The 23,546-nt window shown below is 43.1% G+C and overlaps 1 protein-coding gene across 2 annotated transcripts in view; it reads right to left on the bottom strand.

Moving 5' to 3' along the window:
* Nucleotides 1-23,546, bottom strand: part of LOC124124141 (A disintegrin and metalloproteinase with thrombospondin motifs adt-1-like) — a 105,351-nt gene that overhangs the window by 7,109 nt on the left and 74,696 nt on the right. The window contains exons 16-20 of one of the 2 annotated variants that reach the window (XM_048388709.1): nt 14,236-14,430; nt 12,875-13,063; nt 10,525-10,713; nt 3,852-4,022; nt 1,547-2,373 (exon numbers count right to left, since the gene is read on the bottom strand). In XM_048388709.1, coding sequence (XP_048244666.1) covers nt 2,171-2,373; nt 3,852-4,022; nt 10,525-10,713; nt 12,875-13,063; nt 14,236-14,430 — 947 coding nt within the window. In that variant the 3' untranslated portion in view covers nt 1,547-2,170. Of the gene's footprint in view, nt 1-1,546; nt 2,374-3,851; nt 4,023-10,524; nt 10,714-12,874; nt 13,064-14,235; nt 14,431-23,546 lie in introns of those variants that run through there. The other variant, XM_048388708.1, reaches the window with a different exon arrangement.

Genomic DNA, 23,546 nt, shown 5'->3' with positions numbered 1-23,546 from the left:
CAGGAAATGGCGTCACCCACGCTGTACGTTGTTGGTCCAGCTATGAAATGCCCAGCTTATCCCTAAGGTAAAACGTATTCTTAATTAAATGTTTGAATGTATTTTATATTTATGTTTCCATCCGTACATCTTCTAAGATTGGTTTAGTGCTGATAACCATTTTCTAAAATGTGGGCCCACATTTTTCCCGTCATCTATGGTGATCAAAACAAGTGGGCCCACATTTGTAAATCACTGTGTTTCATTGGGTTGACAAAGTCATTTATGCTAGTGGGCTCACATTTGTCATTACTTTGCTTGGGTACGTGACATTATATGTTATTCTTATTTTGTAATATTGATGGGACATATCTTCATAAATCATTTCGTGTGACGTTAATTCCACGAAAGGCACAAAAATCTTTGTAATTTGAGTAACGTCACCATAGCTGACCACACTAGTTTTACAAATTGTTACAAAGCAAGATTAAACCTAGATCTACTTCAAGTTAAATTTACAGAGGCAATACCTCTCATTCTACTTTTTCCAGTATAACACATCAATCTAATCATAAGTGTTGGTGGCGATATAAGCCTGAAAATATGTCTACACTTGAAGTGATCTCGGACATGATACAAGCCTCAAACGTTTCCGAGAACTTGTTCCATAAAAGGAATAACTCATGAATATGAATGACCCCACGACATAGTTTGGCGATGTTCGTAGAAGTGAGTTCTGCTGTATTGTCATCGCATTTGTACATTTTAATCCAATTATAAGTCATAATACTTATTTTAAATAGACAAAATAGCAGTTCATAATGCAGGTTTGTTTACGTAGTACATATTCTCAACAACAAGTGCGTTTAGTTTCAAATTCGGGCCCACCTCGAACTTTCGAATAGGCAAACTGAGTTAGCTCCCTTCTTGAACCACCGATAAAGCGGTTTCGCCGTTTTTACATTTACATCTTGCTCAACATACAGTAAAACACTTACATTCTGACAACATGACATGTGTTTTTACATTTACATCTATCTAAGCTTACGACCCGTGAAGGTCCGGTTTAGAAGAAATATTCAAAACCAACAACCCAGTATGGCCAGTAATCGGAACCTGTAAAGGTTCGGGTTAGAACAGGCCCTCAGCAACCCTTGTTTGCCGTAAAAGGCAACTATGCTTGTTGTAAAAGGCAACGTACAGGATCGGTTGGTCAGGGCTCGCTGACTTGGTTGATGCATGTCATTGTATCACAATTTTTTGGGATCGATGCTCATGTTATCAATAACTGGATTGCCTGGTCCAGACTCGGTTATTTATAGACCCGTGAAGATTCTGGGGTAGAATAGGTCTTCAGCAACCCATGCTTGCCGTAAAAGGTGACTATGCTTGTCATTAAAGGCGACTAACGGAGTCGGGTGGTCAAGCTAGCTGACTTGGTTGATGCATGTCATCGATCCCAAGTGCGTTGATCGATGCTCATGATATCAATCACTGGATTGTCTGGTTCAGACTCGATTACAGACCGCCGTCATATAGCTGGAATATTGCTGAGTGTGGCGTAAAACAACAAACCAACCAATCCTACAGACCGCTGTCATATAGCTAGAATATTGCTGGGTGCAGCGTTAAACAACAAACAAAGAAACAAAACAAACTATGTAAACATGTATACAGTAACACATTTACGTCAATCTGAATATACAGTAAAACAGTAACTTTCAATATGCGAAGTACTTTTATAATTGCGTAGACACACACTAATCTAAACATATAGTAACACACTTAAACAAAATATGACAAAACTATATGTGCTTTTACAGTTTCCAGTACATCCAACACACATGAAAACACTAATATTCTTACAACATGATAAGTGCTCCTATAATTACGTCTCTCATGCAGCACATATTTGACACACGGATCACAAAGCAAATGTTTGACAAACAGACGAACTACATGAATCGTGTGTTTGACAAATCGACGGATCACAATGCAGAAATGTTAGACAAATAGACAGATCACAATTTGCAAGTGTTTGACAAACAGATACCTAAAATGAAGCAAATGTTTGACAAATAGACACATAAAATTAATTAAATACTTGATATATAGACGGATCACATTAAGCAAATGTTTGACAAATAGACGGATCACATTAAGCAAATGTTTGACAAATAGACGGATCACATTAAGCAAATGTTTGACAAATAGACGGATGTTTGTCGGAACAGTCTTCATCATCCAGAATCCAGTCATCAAATTTCAGACAGTTTTGATTTCCCGATTTTGAAAAGCCTTTGACCGGTTCAGCATCCAACCAGAACCATTTGCTATTTTTATTCCTGTCACGCCCACCAAGGTATACGTCGATGTTTTTTTTGCCTATTATATCTGCAACATATAGTAAACCTCACATCAACACATCGCCGCTAAAGGTAAAAACCCCATCATATTGCTCATAGTCACTGTTTTTAGTTTAAGGTAAGGATTAGGCAGATGACCAAATTCACCAAAAAAGGATGCTTTTTATCAAGTTTGAAGATTTTCTCGGACTTATTTTTGGCGGGTCAAATCAAAAATAAAAACTTTTTTTTATTTAATTGAAAATGACGTTTGGATCAGGTTTGTGGTAAATATGTGCTTTTAGTTTGTTCAGGTAGGATGTAAATATCTCAGTGGCAACATGTACTTGTGAACTGCCAGGGCAAAGAAAGTACACACCTTTTTTTGATGGTGGCACAAATTACGAACCAAGAAATGGTTATTCGATGGTTATGTACATGTAATTATACTTATATATATTATATGGTGTCACCGCTATTTTCCCCTTTATACCCAATGGAATCTGTTTCGGCGTATAATCGAGACTGGTTAATCTTTGTCGAAGATGTTTTAGGTTTAAGTGAATGATTGAGGTTTTTTAAATCATTTTTGACTGTATTTCGGTTTAATTACGACGATCCAGCTTGGTAAGCTAACGCTGATGCTGTCACCAGTTTGGTGAAACCCATGAGCATGGGTGTTGTGCTGAGAATCCAAGAGACATAATGAGGGCGAGCCTGCGATTCCAACCCACAATCGTAGTTTCCTGACACGCCTAAGGGAGGCAACTCGGCACAGCGAATCACTGCGCCTTCCCCATTGTATTCGTGGAGTAGTGTAGGCGATGGGGGTACTGCATCATCCCACTCTAGACCAGGTCAAGGACCTGGCAATGCTTACAGTCATCACTTAATTAATAACAATGGATTTTCATCACTAAATGAATAAAATTAAGGACCCCCACTTAAGCAATAAAACAACATAAATAATCCTGAAAACACAAACAATAGTGAGTGAGTGAGTGAGTTGGGTTTAACGCCGTTTTTAACAGTATTCCAGTTATATAACGGCGTGTCAGCTTAATGTGGGAGGAAAGCCCCAAGTGATGCAGATCTCAGACGTTTACCACTTCAGTGAAACCCACGAGCACGGGTATGGTGCTAACAAACCTAGAAACATAATTGGGACGAACCGGGATTCGAACCCACAATCATAGGTTTCTGGCGTGCCCAAGGGACGCAACTCTGCACATCAATCGCGGCGCCTAAGACGACTGGGCCACCCGTGCCTCCCACAAACAATACTCTACTTGTTCTGTCAACGTTAATGTTACTACAAACATAAGATTATAACTGCTCATAACAGACAATGTACACTCTACTATTTGCTTTTACTTTGGTATGTTACTACCAATGTCCTACCATGAACAGTTTTCAAGAATTGTTCTTCAACAAAGATGTGTGCATAAACAGTGATGCATATGAATGTCATTAATGGATCACTGAATGAAATTTTCAAGAACGTTTAGAAATCTATCCAACACTTACCTCGAATGACACCCTCAAAAAATTTGTTCATAGCATCCGTCTTATATATGACAAGGTCCGCATCATGGCCCTTGCAGTGGTCTCTTGCGTCCTCCCAGTTTCGTTTCTTAGATTCATACTTGTAGCACATGTTATGCTCTTCCACCTTCGTGAAGCCTCCCGGGCATTTCACTGCAATACAGAGTGGGTCTATTTACCAGAGTGTGGTAGTACGTTTGTAAGACTTTTGTAGTGTGTGAGTTTGTATGACTTTGATTGGAAGTGTTTGCGTTTGTAAGACCGTGGTAGTGAGTGTGTGCGTTAAACACTTTGGTAGTATGTGCGTTTGTAACACTGTGTGGTAAGACCGTGGTAGTGAGTGTGTGCGTTTGTAACACTTTGGTAGTATGTGCGTTTGTAACACTGTGTGGTAGAGTGTACGTTTGTAAGACCGTGGTAGTGAGTGTGTGCGTATGCAACACTTTGGTATTATGCGCGTTTGTAACACTGTGTGGTAAGGTGTACGTTTGTAAGACCGTGGTAGTAAGTGTGTGCGTTTGTAACACTGTGTGGTAGAGTGTACGTTTGTAAGACCGTGGTAGTGAGTGTGTGCATATGCAACATCTTGGTAGTATGTGCGTTTGTAAGACTTTTGTAGTGTGTGAGTTTGTAAGACCGTGGTAGTGAGTGTGTGCATATGCAACACTTTGGTAGTATGTGCGTTTGTAAGACTTTTGTAGTGTGTGAGTTTGTAAGACCGTGGTAGTGAGTGTGTGCGTATGCAACACTTTTGTAGTATGTGCGTTTGTAACACTTTGGTAGTGTGTGAGTTTTTAAGACCGTGGTAGTGACTGTGTGCGTTTGTAACACTTTGGTAGTATGTGCGTTTGTAACACTGTGTGGTAGAGTGTACGTTTGTAAGACCGTGGTAGTGAGTGTGTGCGTTTGTAACACTTTGGTAGTGTTTGCGCTTGTAACACTGTGTGGTACAGTGCACGTAAGTTAGGCCGTGGTAGTGAGTGTGTGCGTTTGTAACACTTTGGTAGTATGTGCGTTTGTAAGATTTTTGTAGTGTGTGAGTTTTTAAGACCGTGGTAGTGAGTGTGTGCGTATGCAACACTTTGGTAGTATGTGCTTTTGTTACACTGTTTGGTAAGGTGGACGGTTGTAAGACCGTGGTAGTGAGTGTGTGCGTTTGTAACACTTTGGTAGTATGTGCGTTTATAACACTGTGTGGTAGAGTGTACGTTTATAAGACCGTGGTAGTGAGTGTGTGCGTATGCAACACTTTGGTAGTATGTGCGTTTGTAACACTGTGTGGTAAGGTGTACGTTTGTAAGACCGTGGTAGTGAGTGTGTGCGTATGCAACACTTTGGTAGTATGTGCGTTTGTAACACTGTGTGGTAAGGTGTACGTTTGTAAGACCGTGGTAGTGAGTGTGTGCGTATGCAACACTTTGGTAGTATGTGCGTTTGTAACACTGTGTGGTAAGGTGTACGTTTGTAAGACCGTGGTAGTGAGTGTGTGCGTATGCAACACTTTGGTAGTATGTGCGTTTGTAACACTGTGTGGTAGAGTGGACGTTTGTAAGACCGTGGTAGTGAGTGTGTGCGTATGCAACACTTTGGTAGTATGTGCGTTTGTAACACTGTGTGGTAGAGTGGACGTTTGTAAGACCGTGGTAGTGAGTGTGTGCGTATGCAACACTTTGGTAGTATGTGCGTTTGTAACACTGTGTGGTAAGGTGTACGTTTGTAAGACCGTGGTAGTGAGTGTGTGCATATGCAACACTTTGGTAGTATGTGCGTTTGTAAGACTTTTGTAGTGTGTGAGTTTGTAAGACCGTGGTAGTGAGTGTGTGCATATGCAACACTTTGGTAGTATGTGCGTTTGTAAGACTTTTGTAGTGTGTGAGTTTGTAAGACCGTGGTAGTGAGTGTGTGCGTATGCAACACTTTTGTAGTATGTGCGTTTGTAACACTTTGGTAGTGTGTGAGTTTTTAAGACATTGGTAGTGACTGTGTGCGTTTGTAACACTTTGGTAGTATGTGCGTTTGTAACACTGTGTGGTAGAGTGTACGTTTATAAGACCGTGGTAGTGAGTGTGTGCGTTTGTAACACTTTGGTAGTGTTTGCGCTTGTAACACTGTGTGGTACAGTGCACGTAAGTTAGGCCGTGTTAGTGAGTGTGTGCGTTTGTAACACTTTGGTAGTATGTGCGTTTGTAAGATTTTTGTAGTGTGTGAGTTTTTAAGACCGTGGTAGTGAGTGTGTGCGTATGCAACACTTTGGTAGTATGTGCGTTTGTAACACTGTGTGGTAAGGTGTACGTTTGTAAGACCGTGGTAGTGAGTGTGTGCGTATGCAACACTTTGGTAGTATGTGCGTTTGTAACACTGTGTGGTAGAGTGGACGTTTGTAAGACCGTAGTAGTGAGTGTGTGCGTATGCAACACTTTGGTAGTATGTGCGTTTGTAAGACTTTTGTAGTGTGTGAGTTTGTAAGACCGTGGTAGTGAGTGTGTGCGTATGCAACACTTTTGTAGTATGTGCGTTTGTAACACTTTGGTAGTGTGTGAGTTTTTAAGACATTGGTAGTGACTGTGTGCGTTTGTAACACTTTGGTAGTATGTGCGTTTGTAACACTGTGTGGTAGAGTGTACGTTTGTAAGACCGTGGTAGTGAGTGTGTGCGTTTGTAACACTTTGGTAGTGTTTGCGCTTGTAACACTGTGTGGTACAGTGCACGTAAGTTAGGCCGTGGTAGTGAGTGTGTGCGTTTGTAACACTTTGGTAGTATGTGCGTTTGTAAGATTTTTGTAGTGTGTGAGTTTTTAAGACCGTGGTAGTGAGTGTGTGCGTATGCAACACTTTGGTAGTATGTGCGTTTGTAACACTGTTTGGTAAGGTGGACGGTTGTAAGACCGTGGTAGTGAGTGTGTGCGTTTGTAACACTTTGGTAGTATGTGCGTTTATAACACTGTGTGGTAGAGTGTACGTTTATAAGACCGTGGTAGTGAGTGTGTGCGTATGCAACACTTTGGTAGTATGTGCGTTTGTAACACTGTGTGGTAAGGTGTACGTTTGTAAGACCGTGGTAGTGAGTGTGTGCGTATGCAACACTTTGGTAGTATGTGCGTTTGTAACACTGTGTGGTAAGGTGTACGTTTGTAAGACCGTGGTAGTGAGTGTGTGCGTATGCAACACTTTGGTAGTATGTGCGTTTGTAACACTGTGTGGTAAGGTGTACGTTTGTAAGACCGTGGTAGTGAGTGTGTGCGTATGCAACACTTTGGTAGTATGTGCGTTTGTAACACTGTGTGGTAGAGTGGACGTTTGTAAGACCGTGGTAGTGAGTGTGTGCGTATGCAACACTTTGGTAGTATGTGCGTTTGTAACACTGTGTGGTAGAGTGGACGTTTGTAAGACCGTGGTAGTGAGTGTGTGCGTATGCAACACTTTGGTAGTATGTGCGTTTGTAAGACTTTTGTAGTGTGTGAGTTTGTAAGACCGTGGTAGTGAGTGTGTGCATATGCAACACTTTGGTAGTATGTGCGTTTGTAAGACTTTTGTAGTGTGTGAGTTTGTAAGACCGTGGTAGTGAGTGTGTGCATATGCAACACTTTGGTAGTATGTGCGTTTGTAAGACTTTTGTAGTGTGTGAGTTTGTAAGACCTTGGTAGTGAGTGTGTGCGTATGCAACACTTTTGTAGTATGTGCGTTTGTAACACTTTGGTAGTGTGTGAGTTTTTAAGACATTGGTAGTGACTGTGTGCGTTTGTAACACTTTGGTAGTATGTGCGTTTGTAACACTGTGTGGTAGAGTGTACGTTTGTAAGACCGTGGTAGTGAGTGTGTGCGTTTGTAACACTTTGGTAGTGTTTGCGCTTGTAACACTGTGTGGTACAGTGCACGTAAGTTAGGCCGTGTTAGTGAGTGTGTGCGTTTGTAACACTTTGGTAGTATGTGCGTTTGTAAGATTTTTGTAGTGTGTGAGTTTTTAAGACCGTGGTAGTGAGTGTGTGCGTATGCAACACTTTGGTAGTATGTGCGTTTGTAACACTGTGTGGTAAGGTGTACGTTTGTAAGACCGTGGTAGTGAGTGTGTGCGTATGCAACACTTTGGTAGTATGTGCGTTTGTAACACTGTGTGGTAGAGTGGACGTTTGTAAGACCGTGGTAGTGAGTGTGTGCGTATGCAACACTTTGGTAGTATGTGCGTTTGTAACACTGTGTGGTAGAGTGGACGTTTGTAAGACCGTGGTAGTGAGTGTGTGCGTATGCAACACTTTGGTAGTATGTGCGTTTGTAACACTGTGTGGTAAGGTGTACGTTTGTAAGACCGTGGTAGTGAGTGTGTGCATATGCAACATCTTGGTAGTATGTGCGTTTGTAAGACTTTTGTAGTGTGTGAGTTTGTAAGACCGTGGTAGTGAGTGTGTGCATATGCAACACTTTGGTAGTATGTGCGTTTGTAAGACTTTTGTAGTGTGTGAGTTTGTAAGACCGTGGTAGTGAGTGTGTGCGTATGCAACACTTTTGTAGTATGTGCGTTTGTAACACTTTGGTAGTGTGTGAGTTTTTAAGACATTGGTAGTGACTGTGTGCGTTTGTAACACTTTGGTAGTATGTGCGTTTGTAACACTGTGTGGTAGAGTGTACGTTTGTAAGACCGTGGTAGTGAGTGTGTGCGTTTGTAACACTTTGGTAGTGTTTGCGCTTGTAACACTGTGTGGTACAGTGCACGTAAGTTAGGCCGTGGTAGTGAGTGTGTGCGTTTGTAACACTTTGGTAGTATGTGCGTTTGTAAGATTTTTGTAGTGTGTGAGTTTTTAAGACCGTGGTAGTGAGTGTGTGCGTATGCAACACTTTGGTAGTATGTGCGTTTGTAACACTGTTTGGTAAGGTGGACGGTTGTAAGACCGTGGTAGTGAGTGTGTGCGTTTGTAACACTTTGGTAGTATGTGCGTTTGTAACACTGTTTGGTAAGGTGTACGTTTGTAAGACCGTGGTAGTGAGTGTGTGCGTTTGCAACATATTGGTAGTATGTGCGTTTGTAACACTGTGTGGTAAGGTGTACGTTTGTAAGACCGTGGTAGTGAGTGTGTGCATATGCAACACTTTGGTAGTATGTGCGTTTGTAACACTGTGTGGTAAGGTGTACGTTTGTAAGACCGTGGTAGTGAGTGTGTGCGTATGCAACACTTTGGTAGTATGTGCGTTTGTAACACTGTGTGGTAAGGTGTACGTTTGTAAGACCGTGGTAGTGAGTGTGTGCGTTTGTAACACTTTGGTAGTATGTGCGTTTGTAACACTGTGTGGTAGAGTGTACGTTTGTAAGGCCGTGGTAGTGAGTGTTTGCGTATGCAACACTTTGGTAGTATGTGCGTTTATAACACTGTGTGGTAGAGTGTACGTTTATAAGACTGTGGTAGTGGGTGTGTGCGTATGCAACACTTTGGTAGTATGTGCGTTTGTAACACTGTGTGGTAAGGTGTACGTTTGTAAGACCGTGGTAGTGAGTGTGTGCGTATGCAACACTTTGGTAGTATGTGCGTTTGTAACACTGTGTGGTAAGGTGTACGTTTGTAAGGCCGTGGTAGTGAGTGTTTGCGTATGCAACACTTTGGTAGTATGTGCGTTTATAACACTGTGTGGTAGAGTGTACGTTTGTAAGACCGTGGTAGTGAGTGTGTGCGTATGCAACTCTTTGGTAGTATGTGCGTTTGTAACACTGTGTGGTAAGGTGTACGTTTGTAAGACCGTGGTAGTGAGTGTGTGCGTATGCAACACTTTGGTTGTATGTGCGTTTGTAACACTGTGTGGTAGAGTGGACGTTTGTAAGACCGTGGTAGTGAGTGTGTGCGTATGCAACACTTTGGTAGTATGTGCGTTTGTAACACTGTGTGGTAAGGTGTACGTTTGTAAGACCGTGGTAGTGAGTGTGTGCGTTTGTAAAACTTTGGTAGCGTGTGCGTTTGTATGACTTTGATTGGAAGTGTTTGCGTTTGTAACACTGTGGTAGCGTGAGAGTTTGTAAGACTTTGGTTGGTAGCGTGGGCGCTTTTAACACTGTGGTAGTGAAAGTGTGCCTTTGTAACACTGGCAGTGAGTGTGCCTTTGTAAGACTGTGGAAGGCAGGGTGTTTGTGTTCAACTCTATGGTAGTTTGTGTGCGTTTTTAACACTATGGTTGGAAGTGTGTGCGTTTTTAACACTGTGGTTGGGAGTGTGTGCGTTTTTCTAATGCTAGCAGTGTCTTGCAAACTTTAGCTGCGATAGATAGGGCGCAGGTAGTTGAAATGCGAGTCATTTTATTAAGTGAGTGAATGAGTGCGTTGGGTTTAACACCGCTTTGAACAGTATACTAGTATATCGAGGCGTGTAAGCCTAATGTGGGAGGAAAGCCCGAATTTATGCAGGTCTCAGGCGTTTACCTTTGAGACATAATCGGGGCTAACAGGGACTCACACCCATAATCATAGGTTTCAGGCGTGCCCAAGGGACGCAGCGAATTGCGGTGCCTTAGGCAACTGGACCATCCGTACTGAGTCAGACGCGCACGCACACACGCACACACGTACGCACGCACGCACCAACCCACCCACTCAACCACGCACACACGCACGCACGCACGCACGCACTCATAGAACGAGGTCCGATTCCTAACTGTAACAAATAATTTCACCAACGTACGTGGACAGTCGGCAGTATTGCAGTCGATTGTTTCTTCCCGGGTACTCCCTCCACTGCACTGGGCACCGCCATGTTGAGGGGCGGGGTTAGTACACGCCCGGATGTACTCTACTGTCTGTGACCCCCCTCCGCACGTTTTGGTACACTGCTGGCGGTCATCCTCCGTCCACGCCGACCAACCCCCGTCCACTGAAACGTTGACACAACGGTTATGTGTAAAACCTACAGAGCCAAATTGACCGAATGATAGAGTATTGGTGCTGAGAACGTGTTCGGGCACTGACCCTGAGTGAGTGAGTGAGTGAGTGAGTGAGTGAGTGAGTGAGTGGGTGGGTGGGTGGGTGGGCGGGCGGCCGGGCGGGTGGGTGGGTGGTTGGGTGTGTGTGTGTGCGTGTGTGTGTGTGTGTGTGTGTGTGTGTGTGTGTGTGTGTGTGTGTGTGTGTGTGTGTGAGAGAGAGAGTGAGTGGGTGGGGGGGTGGGGGGGTGAGTGAGTGAGCGAGTGAGCGGGTTGGTGGGTGGGTGATTGAGTTAGGGAGTGGGTGAGGTTTTACGCCGCTTTTAGCAATATTCCAGCAAAATCACGGTGGGGGACACCATAAATGGGCTTCACCCATTGTATCCACATCGAGAATCGGGTCTTCGGCGGGACAAGCGACGCTTTTACCACTAGGCTATTATGAGGATCACAACGGAGTATATGCTATATTCTCTTCCTGGTGTATATCACTTCTAAATGCCTTGAAAGTTTTAAAGACGGAAGAAGACAACAGTTCGGCACTTGAAGGTCCGGTGTAGAATAGGTCTTCAGCAACTCATGCTTGCCGTAACAGGCGACTCACGGGATCGGGTGATCAGGCTCGCTGACTAGGTTGATGCATGTCATCGTATCCAAAATTGCGTGGAACGATGCTCATGATGTGAATCACTGGATTGTCTGGTCGAGATTCGATTATTTTCAGACCGCCGTCACATGCAGACAATTTTTTATTCTGACAACATGTTTCCCCAGTATGTCGTTTGTTAATAACTCTTGCAGTCAAATTCATGTTTCAGTTTGCAATATTTCTGTAACACAATTGGGGCGGTCGGGTAGCCTGGTGGTTAAAGCGTTCGCTCGTCACGCCGAAGACCCGGGTTCGATTCCCGACATGAGTACAATGTGTGAAGCCCATTTCTGGTGTCCCCCGCCGTGATATTGCTGTTTTTTTGCTAAAAGCGGCGTAAAACCATACTCACTCACTCACTGTAACACAATTCACATCGCGTTGGTGTGTCGTTGATAAATGTTTATTTGCATATTCCAATCGGCGTCTGGTTCTCGGTAGGAAGTGACAACATCGAGCCGATGGCTTGCAGTATATACAGCTTTACTTTATAGGTAGATATATATATATACAATGTAAGCACCTAGTGTGAGTGAGTGGCTTGACGCCGCTTTTAACAGTTTTCCAGTTATATCACGGCGTGTCAGCTTAATGTGGGAGGGAAGCCCGAAGTGATGCAGGTCTTAGACGTTTACCACTTCGATGCACGGGTATGGTGCCGACAAACCTAGAAACATAATCGGGGCGATCCGGGATTCGAACCCACAATCAAAGGTTTCTGGCGTGCCCAAGGGACGCATCTCTGCACAGAAAATCGCGGCGCCTTAGACGACTGGGCCCCCCCCCCCCTGACCCCCCCCCCCCCCCCCCCCCCTCCCTTAAAGGCTAGGGTAATTAGCCTTTGTCCCAAATCAATTTGTAGGTTGCCCCAAATCAGTCGTTATGACACCCATTAAATAAAAGCGACAATACCCTTTCCTTAACCTTAAGAAATATCTTCTACGTGTTTACGATTTAGTCTGTATCATAAGTGTTTGTTTGTGAGTGTTTGTTTGTTTGTTGTTAAAGGCCGCACTCATCAATATTCCAGCTATATGACGGCGGTCTGCAGATAGCCGAGTCTGAACCAGACAATCCAGTGATAGACATCATGAGCATCAATCCACGTTATTGGGATACGATGACGTGTATCAACCAAGTCAGCGAGCGATCCCGTTAGTCGCCTCTTACGAAAAGCATTTTCGCCTTTAGAGGCGATTAACGAGATAGAGGGGTCAGGCTTCCTGACTTGGTTGATGCATATCATCGTATCCCAATTGTGTGGATCGATGTGAATCACTGGATTGTCCTGTCCAGACTCGTTTTTTTACAGACCGCCGTCATATAGCTGGAATATTGCTGACTGCGGCATTAAACAACAAAGAAACCTTTCTATTCAATTATTCATAAGTACCATAGACCTTTCACAAAATTATGACCTATTGACCACGGCTACCCTGGTATGACACAAAGACCTGTGATCCTACCTGGGCATGATCCATCGTTACAGTTTCCGGTCGTAGTTTTGGTTTCCTGTCCTGCGCATTGAGCTCCACCATTTGATGGGAGAGGGTTGTTGCACGCCCTTTCTTTGCTGATGGGCTGAGTTCCGTCCCCACAGGTCACTGAACAGCTCCCCCTACTGGTGACTTGCCAGTTGCTCCACCCGCCGTCAACTGTGAGTGAGTGAGTGAGTTAAGGGATAAGTCGCTTTTATCAGCTAAAACTGGCTCACGCAAGAGATACTGCTTTGCAGACCAGTGTGACGTCGTCGGTTACCGTGTCGTCACAATCGAATAACATTTCTTGGCTGGTCACCATTCGCCCCTTTCCGAACCCTGCAAGAGGACTCGTCCAACCATGGATGAATGTAATGTGCGAAAATACGAAAACCAATCAGAATGAATCACTTTAATTACTTTGGTCACAGAATCCCTCAGGAATGTTTTATTTTTATTTTGCGTAAGTCTTGCATCTTAAGATCGGAGCTCCAGATAAGCTGCGTATCTGCAGAAATACGCAGTAAAATAAAATCCAAGCGTATCAAATACGCAACGAACATTACAGATACGCTACAAAAATAAAACTTGTGTGTATCATCAAAATATTGTGAAGTAACATGGCGTATTCGATTAGCTAATCAGCAAGTTATTTTGAAATTATAAACGGGCATTCCGTCAACTTTGCCAAACTCCACGATGACAGTTGCATCATGATCATTTGCCATCACACTTTCATGTGGAAGTATCGTGGTATTTTTGAGTCCTATAAAGTTCTCGAACCCACACGACACCAGTTTGTAGGGACTAGATGAATAGTGTTTTTAAATATTTAACTTAAATACCAGTATGTGTAAAAACTAGTGGGTAACAGAAATTTGAATACCCAGATAGAATTACTGATATCCAATGATTTTAAAATGCATGGGTTAAATACCCACAACACCAAAAGCTTATCTGGAGCTCTGTAATATATACCCAAGATACTGTTAAATGTGATCAATGTGACTGAGTGTATAACACTGTAATCGATGGACCAGAAAAAACGAGTGACAGCTATTTGAGTTGGGGCGGTTAAATGAACCGAGTTCTATATTTTATGAAACTATATTTTATCGCCAGATTCATTTTGTAATCAAAAGAGCTTTAAATGGATATATGCTTCCAATGTAGTACACCATTTGAACTACACGTGTGTCATTGTTGCATCGCTGTTTATTATCCTCAGCAACCAGCGTTGGTCCTAAGAGGATGGATCGTTGCACATGATATCAGTCACTGGATTGTCTGGTCGTTTTGGTTAATTACAATCCGCCGTCACATAACGTTAAATAAAAGACAAGCATTACCTGGACAGACTTGTTCGTTGCACGCAATATCCTCCGTGGAGGTTCCATCCCCAGAACACGTGTCGCCGCCGTTTGCGGGGGCGGGGTCGGTGCATGTCCTCGCTGACGTAACGGTCTCAACCCCTCCCCCACAGGTCGCCGTACAAGCCGTCGTGGCACTGACCACCCATGGACTCCAGTTACCGTCCACTCGCACTGAAAAAGTGAACTGTTAATCAGCTTACAATGAGTGAGTTAGCTTTGGAGGTGGCCATCAAGCGACTATTTCACAAACGGTCTGGTGAGGTGAAATGGGGTTTAACGTCGCGTCCAAGATTATTGCACTTATATAGCGACGTGCATGTACTTGTGTGTGTTTGTGTGGCTGATTGTACTAGTCCGGACTGATGCCGATTTATAGTGCTAGCCCACTGAGATACCATGCCGCAGTTTAACATGAATACCCCATTCAGACACAGTATACTGACTCCGAGCCGACCAGTCCTTGTTTTAGCCCCTTAATGCCGAGCGCCAGACAGGGTAACAACAAGTACCATATTTTAACGTCGTTTGGTATGACGCGGCCGGGGCCGGGGATCGAACCCCGGACCTTCCGCGGAGGGACGCTCTACTACTAGACCACGGAGGCGGTCCACAAACGGTGTGAGTGTTGACATGGCAACATGAAATGTTTACTCTAATAATTGTTTGTTTTGCTGCTGAAAGTCAATTTCATTGGGACGAAATTAGGCCACGTGTTCCATTAGGTCCTCCAGGGTTAACATGTCTTGATGACGATCTTTTACTACGCCTTTCACCGCATTTCAGTCACATCACAAAGTGTTAATGTGGGAGGAAAGCCCAAAGCGATGCAGGTCTGATATTAATGATGGAGTGATTTCTACCTCAAAGGTGAAGGTGTGATTTGGTGAAGTGAAGACGCGAAGATGAGGTACTATCTACTAGTCGCATTTTCGTTACTTCGCCTCGCGGCTTCATCGCGTCCAGTCGGCGCATCGCATCCCCTCTGTGCATCGCATCCCTTCTATGCATCGCATCCCTTCTTTGCATCGCATCTTCGCGTCACCGCATCCCCTATTCGCATCCCTTCTTTGCTTCGCATCTTCGCATCACCACATCCCTTCTTCGCATCACCGCACCCCTTCTTCGCATCGCATCTTCGGATCACCGCATCCCTTCTTCGCATCGCATCTCCGTGTCACCGCATCTCTTCTTCGCATCGCATCTCACATCACGGCAACACTTCTTGGCATTGCTTCCCTTCTTCGCATCACGTCTTCGTGTCACCACATGCCCTCCTCCCATCCCTTCATCGCATCGCATCTTCGTGTCACCACATCCACTCTTCGCATCCCTTCATCGCCTCTCTCTTTATGTCATCACATGCCCTCTTCGCATCCCTTCATCGCATCGCATCTTCGTGTCACCACATCCCCTCTTTGCATCCCTTCTTCGCATCGCGTCTTCGTGTCATCACATCCCCTCTTCGCATCATTTCTTCGCATCGCATCTTCGTGTCACCACAACCCCACTTTGCATTCCTTCTTCGCATCGCATCTTCATGTCACCACATCCCCTCTTCGCATCATTTCTTCGCATCGCGTCTTCGTGTCACCACATGCCCTCTTCGCATCCCTTCATCGCATCGCGTCTTCGTGTCACCACATCCCCTCTTCGCATCCCTTCATCACATCGCGTCTTCGTGTCACCACATGCCCTCTTCGCATCCCTTCATCGCATCGCATCTTCGTGTCACCACATCCCCTCTTCGCATCCCTTCATCGCATCGCATCTTCGTGTCACCACATCCCCTCTTCGCATCCCTTCATCGCCCCTCTCTTTATGTCATCACATGCCCTCTTCGCATCCCTTCATCGCATTGCATCTTCGTGTCACCACATCCCCTCTTTGCATCCGTTCATCTCATCGCATCTTCGTGTCACCACATCCAATCTTCGCATCTCTCATCCCATCGCATCTTCGTGTCACCACATGCCCTCTTCGCATCCCTTCTTCGCATCGCATCTTCGTGTCACCACAACCCCTCTTCGCATCCCTTCTTCGCATCGCATCTTCATGTCACCACATCCCCTCTTTGCATCTCTCATCCAATCGCATCTTCGTGTCACCACATGCCCTCTTCGTATCCCTTCATCGCATCGCGTCTTTCGTGTCACCACATCCCCTCTTCGCATCCCTTCTTTGCATCGCATCTTTGTATCACCGGATCCCCTCTTCGCATCCCTTCTACGCATCGCGTCTTCATGTCACCACATCCCCTCTTTGCATCCCTTCATCGCATCGCATCTTCATGTCATCACATGCCCTCTTCGCATCTCTTCATTCATCGCATCTTCTTGTCACCGCACCCCCTCTTCGCATCAGCGCATCTCATCTTCGCCTCAAGACTTCGTTTCATCGCATTACTATAGAAATGTGCATACTGGTCTCTCAGAGTGCCAGCTTCCCCATGGTACAATTTTCCTCCATAACCTGGTGATGGATCGTTCATCTGTGTGACTCCTCAGGAGGACGTTTGTAGCAGTGAGTGAGTGAGTTTTGTCACAGCTTTTGACAGTATTCCAGTTATGTCACAGTGTGTCACCTTAATATGGGAGGGACGCCCAAACCGATGCAGGTGTCAGACGTTTACCACTTTGGTGAAACCCAAGAGCACGGGTATCGTCCTGAGAACCCTAGAAACATTATTGGGGCGAACCGGGACTCGAACCCACGATCATAGGTTTCTGGCGGGCCCATGGACGCAACTCTGCACAGCGAATTGCGGCGCCCTAGACGACTGGGCCACCCGGGCCCCTGTAAGAACAGAGAGGTACTTGCATATATTCTCTGTTTGCATCAGTTCGGATAATACAATAATGTTTTGTATTTATATTTTGATGAACAAATTGTGAAACGTTTATATAGGCATATTTCCCTGACTGGAATGCCATGGTTTACTTACTGGGATAATGCGGTTTACTCACTGTGTTATTGTGGTATACATACAGGATTACTGTGGTAAACTGACTGCGTTACTGTGGTTTACTTACTGGGATAACGTGGTATACATACAGGATTACTGTCGTATACTAACTGGGTTACTGTGGTTTACTTACTGGGATAACGTGTTATACATACAGGATTACTGTGGTATACTGACTGGGTTACTCAGGTATACTAACTGTGTTACTGTGGTATACTGACTGGGTTACTGTGGTTTACTTACTGGGATAACGTGTTATACGTACAGGATTACTGTGGTATACTTACTGGGTTACTGAGGTATACTAACTGGGTTACTGTGGTATACTAACTGGGTTACTGTGGTTTACTTACTGGGATAACGTGTTATACATACATGATTACTGTGGTATACTAACTGGGTTACTGTGGTTTACTTACTGAGATAACGTGTTATACATACAGGATTACTGTGGTATACTGATTGGGTTACTGTGGTTTACTTACTGGGATAACGTGTTATACATACAGGATTACTATGGCATACTGACTGGGTTACTGCGGTATAATAACTGGGTTAGTGTGGTTTACTTACTGGGATAACGTGTTATACATACAGGATTACTGTGGTATACTGACTGGGTTACTGTGGTATACTGACTGGGATAACGTGTTACACATACTGGATTACTGTGGTATACTGACTGGGTTAATGTGGTTTACTTACTGGGATAACGTGTTATACATACAGGATTACTGTGTATACTAACTGGGTTACTGTGGTTTACTTACTGGGATAACGTGTTATACATACAGGAAAACTGTGGTATACTGACTGGGTTAGTGTGGTTTACTTACTGGGATAACGTGTTATACATACAGGATAACTGTGGTATACTAACTGAGTTTCTGTGGTATACTAACTGGGTAACTGTGGTTTACTTACTGGGATAACGTGTTATACATACAGGATTACTGTGGTATACTGACTGGGATAACGTGTTATACATACAGGATAACTGTGGTATACTGACTGGGTTAGTGTGGTTTACTTACTGGGATAACGTGTTATACATACAGGATAACTGTGGTATACCAACTGAGTTTCTGTGGTATACTAACTGGGTTACTGTGGTTTACTTACTGGGATAACGTGTTATACATACAGGATTACTGTGGTATACTGACTGGGTTATTGTGGTATACTGACTGGGATAACGTGTTATACATACAGGATAACTGTGGTATACTGACTGGGTTACTGTAGTTTACTTACTGAGATAACGTGTTATACATACAGGATTACTGTGGTATACTGATTGGGCTACTGTGGTTTACTTACTGGGATAACGTGTTATACATACAGGATTACTGTGGTATGCTGACTGGGTTACTGCGGTATAATAACTGGGTTAGTGTGGTTTACTTACTGGGATAACGTGTTTTCCATACAGGATTACTGTGGTATACTGACTGGGTTTCTGTGGTGTACTTACTGGGATAACGTGTTATACATACAGGATTACTGTGGTATACTAACTGGGTTACTGTGGTTTACTTACTGGGATAACGTGTTATACATACAGGATAACTGTGGTATACTGACTGGGTTACTGTGGTTTACTTACTGGGATAACGTGTTATACATACAGGATAACTGTGGTATACCAACTGAGTTTCTGTGGTATACTAAATGGGTTCCTGTGGTTTACTTACTGGGATAACGTGTTATACATACAGGATTACTGTGGTATACTGACTGGGTTACTGTGGTTTACTTACTGGGATAACGTGTTATACATACAGGATTACTGTGGTATACTGACTGGGTTACTGTGGTATACTCACTGGGATAACGTGTTATACATACAGGATTACTGTGAATACTGACTGGGTTACTGTGGTGTACTTACTGGGATAACGTGTTATACATACAGGATTAGTGTGGTATACAGATTGGGTGACTGTGGTTTACTTACTGGGATAACGTGTTATACATACAGGATAACTGTGGTATACTGACTGGGTTACTGTGGTTTACTTACTGGGAAAACGTGTTATACATACAGGATAAGTGTGGTATACTGACTGGGTTACTGTGGTTTACTTACTGGGATAACGTGTTATACATACAGGATAACTGTGGTATACTGACTGGGTTAGTGTTGTTTACTTACTGGGATAACGTCTTATACATACAGGATAACTGTGGTATACTAACTGAGTTTCTGTGGTATACTAACTGGGTTACTGTGGTTTACTTACTGGGATAACGTGTTATACATACAGGATTACTGTGGTATACTGACTGGGTTATTGTGGTATACTGACTGGGATAACGTGTTATACATACAGGATAACTGTGGTATACTGACTGGGTTACTGTGGTTTAATTACTGGGGTAACGTGTTATACATACAGGATTACTGTGGTATACTGACTGGGTTACTGTGGTGTACTAACTGGGATAACGTGTTATACATACAGGATTAGTGTGGTATACTGACTGGGTTACTGTGGTTTACTTACTGGGATAACGTGTTATACATACAGGATAACTGTGGTATACTGACTGGGTTTCTGTGGTTTACTTACTGGGAAAACGTGTTATACATACAGGATAACTGTGGTATACTGACTGGGTTACTATGGTTTACTTACTGGGATAACGTGTTATACATACAGGGTTACTGAGGTATACTAACTGGGTTACTGTGGTATACAGACTGGGTTACTGTGGTTTACTTACTGGGATAACGTGTTATACATACAGGATAACTGTGGTATACTGACTGGGTTACTGTGGTTTACTTCCTGGGATAACTTGTTATACATACAGGGTTACTGAGGAATACTAACTGGGTTACTGTGGTATACTGACTGGGTTACTGTGGTTCACTTACTTGGATAACGTGTTATACATACAGGATTACTGTGTTATACTGACTGGGTTACTGTGGTATACTGACTGGGATAACGTATTATACATACAGGATAACTGTGGTATACTAACTGGGTTACTGTGGTTTACTTACTGGGATAACGTGTTATACATACAGGATTACTGTGGTATACCAACTGAGTTTCTGTGGTATACTTAATGGGTTCCTGTGGTTTATTTACTGGGATAACGTGTTATACATACAGGATTACTGTGGTATACTGACTGGGTTACTGTGGTTTACTTACTGGGATAACGTGTTATACATACAGGATTACTGTGGTATACTGTCTGGGTTACTGTGGTATACTGACTGGGATAACGTGTTATACATACAGGATTACTTTGGTATACTGACTGGGTTACTGTGGTGTACTTACTGGGATAACGTGTTATACATACAGGATTAGTGTGGTATACTGACTGGGTTACTGTGGTTTACTTACTGGGATAACGTGTTATACATACAGGATAACTGTGGTATACAGACTGGGTTACTGTGGTTTACTTACTGGGAAAACGTGTTATACATACAGGATTACTGTGGTATACTGACTGGTGTACTGTGGTTTACTTACTGGGATAACGTGTTATACATACAGGATAACTGTGGTATACTAACTGGGTTACTGTGGTTTACTTACTGGGATAACGTGTTATACATACTGGATTACTGTGGTATACCAACTGAGTTTCTCTGGTATACTGACTGGGTTACTGTGGTTTACTTACTGGGATAACGTGTTATACATACAGGATTACTGTGGTATACTGACTGGGTTACTGTGGTTTACTTACTGGGATAACGTGTTATACATACAGGATTAGTGTGGTATACTGACTGGGTTACTGTGGTATACTGACTGGGATAACGTGTTATACATACAGGATAACTGTGGTATACTCACTGGGTTACTGTGGTTTACTTACTGAGATAACGTGTTATACATACAGGATTAGTGTGGTATACTGATTGGGTTACTGTGGTATACTGACTGGGATAACGTGTTATACATACAGGATAACTGTGGTATACTGACTGGGTTAGTGTTGTTTACTTACTGGGATAACGTGTTATACATACAGGATAACTGTGGTATACCAACTGAGTTTCTGTGGTATACTAACTGGGTTACTGTGGTTTACTTACTGAGATAACGTGTTATACATACAGGATTACTGTGGTATACTGATTGGGTTACTGTGGTTTACTTACTGGGATAACGTGTTATACATACAGGATTACTGTGGTATACTGACTGGGTAACTGCGGTATAATAACTGGGTTATTGTGATTAACTTACTGGGATAACGTGTTATACATACAGGATTACTGTGGTATACTGACTGGGTTACTGTGGTATACTGACTGGGATAACGTGTTACACATACTGGATTACTGTGGTATACTGACTGGGTTAATGTGGTTTACTTACTGGGATAACGTGTTATACATACAGGATAACTGTGGTATACTAACTGAGTTTCTGTGGTATACTAACTGGGTAACTGTGGTTTACTTACTGGGATAACGTGTTATACATACAGGATTACTGTGGTATACTGACTGGGATAACGTGTTATACATACAGGATAACTGTGGTATACTGACTGGGTTAGTGTGGTTTACTTACTGGGATAACGTGTTATACATACAGGATAACTGTGGTATACCAACTGAGTTTCTGTGGTATACTAACTGGGTTACTGTGGTTTACTTACTGGGATAACGTGTTATACATACAGGATTACTGTGGTATACTGACTGGGTTATTGTGGTATACTGACTGGGATAACGTGTTATACATACAGGATAACTGTGGTATACTGACTGGGTTACTGTAGTTTACTTACTGAGATAACGTGTTATACATACAGGATTACTGTGGTATACTGATTGGGCTACTGTGGTTTACTTACTGGGATAACATGTTATACATACAGGATTACTGTGGTATAATGACTGGGTTACTGCGGTATAATAACTGGGTTAGTGTGGTTTACTTACTGGGATAACGTGTTTTACATACAGGATTACTGTGGTATACTGACTGGGTTTCTGTGGTGTACTTACTGGGATAACGTGTTATACATACAGGATTACTGTGGTATACTAACTGGGTTACTGTGGTTTACTTACTGGGATAACGTGTTATACATACAGGATAACTGTGGTATACTGACTGGGTTACTGTGGTTTACTTACTGGGATAACGTGTTATACATACAGGATAACTGTGGTATACCAACTGAGTTTCTGTGGTATACTAAATGGGTTCCTGTGGTTTACTTACTGGGATAACGTGTTATACATACAGGATTACTGTGGTATACTGACTGGGTTACTGTGGTTTACTTACTGGGATAACGTGTTATACATACAGGATTACTGTGGTATACTGACTGGGTTACTGTGGTATACTCACTGGGATAACGTGTTATACATACAGGATTACTGTGGAATACTGACTGGGTTACTGTGGTGTACTTACTGGGATAACGTGTTATACATACAGGATTAGTGTGGTATACAGATTGGGTTACTGTGGTTTACTTACTGGGATAACGTGTTATACATACAGGATAACTGTGGTATACTGACTGGGTTACTGTGGTTTACTTACTGGGAAAACGTGTTATACATACAGGATTAGTGTGGTATACTGACTGGGTTACTGTGGTTTACTTACTCGGATAACGTGTTATACATACAGGATAACTGTGGTATACTGACTGGGTTAGTGTTGTTTACTTACTGGGATAACGTCTTATACATACAGGATAACTGTGGTATACTGACTGAGTTTCTGTGGTATACTAACTGGGTTACTGTGGTTTACTTACTGGGATAACGTGTTATACATACAGGATTACTGTGGTATACTGACCGGGTTATTGTGGTATACTGACTGGGATAACGTGTTATACATACAGGATAACTGTGGTATACTGACTGGGTTACTGTGGTTTAATTACTGGGGTAACGTGTTATACATACAGGATTACTGTGGTATACTGACTGGGTTACTGTGGTGTACTAACTGGGATAACGTGTTATACATACAGGATTAGTGTGGTATACTGACTGGGTTACTGTGGTTTACTTACTGGGATAACGTGTTATACATACAGGATAACTGTGGTATACTGACTGGGTTTCTGTGGTTTACTTACTGGGAAAACGTGTTATACATACAGGATAACTGTGGTACACTGACTGGGTTACTGTGGTTTACTTACTGGGATAACGTGTTATACATACAGGGTTACTGAGGTATACTAACTGGGTTACTGTGGTATACTGACTGGGTTACTGTGGTTTACTTACTGGGATAACGTGTTATACATACAGGATAACTGTGGTATACTGACTGGGTTACTGTGGTTTACTTCCTGGGATAACTTG

This window comes from Haliotis rufescens, unplaced genomic scaffold (assembly GCF_023055435.1).
Source record: "Haliotis rufescens isolate VD_foot unplaced genomic scaffold, xgHalRufe1.0.p SCAF_77, whole genome shotgun sequence".
NCBI lineage: Eukaryota > Metazoa > Mollusca > Gastropoda > Lepetellida > Haliotidae > Haliotis > Haliotis rufescens.
This window is presented reverse-complemented; position numbering and strand designations above follow the sequence as displayed.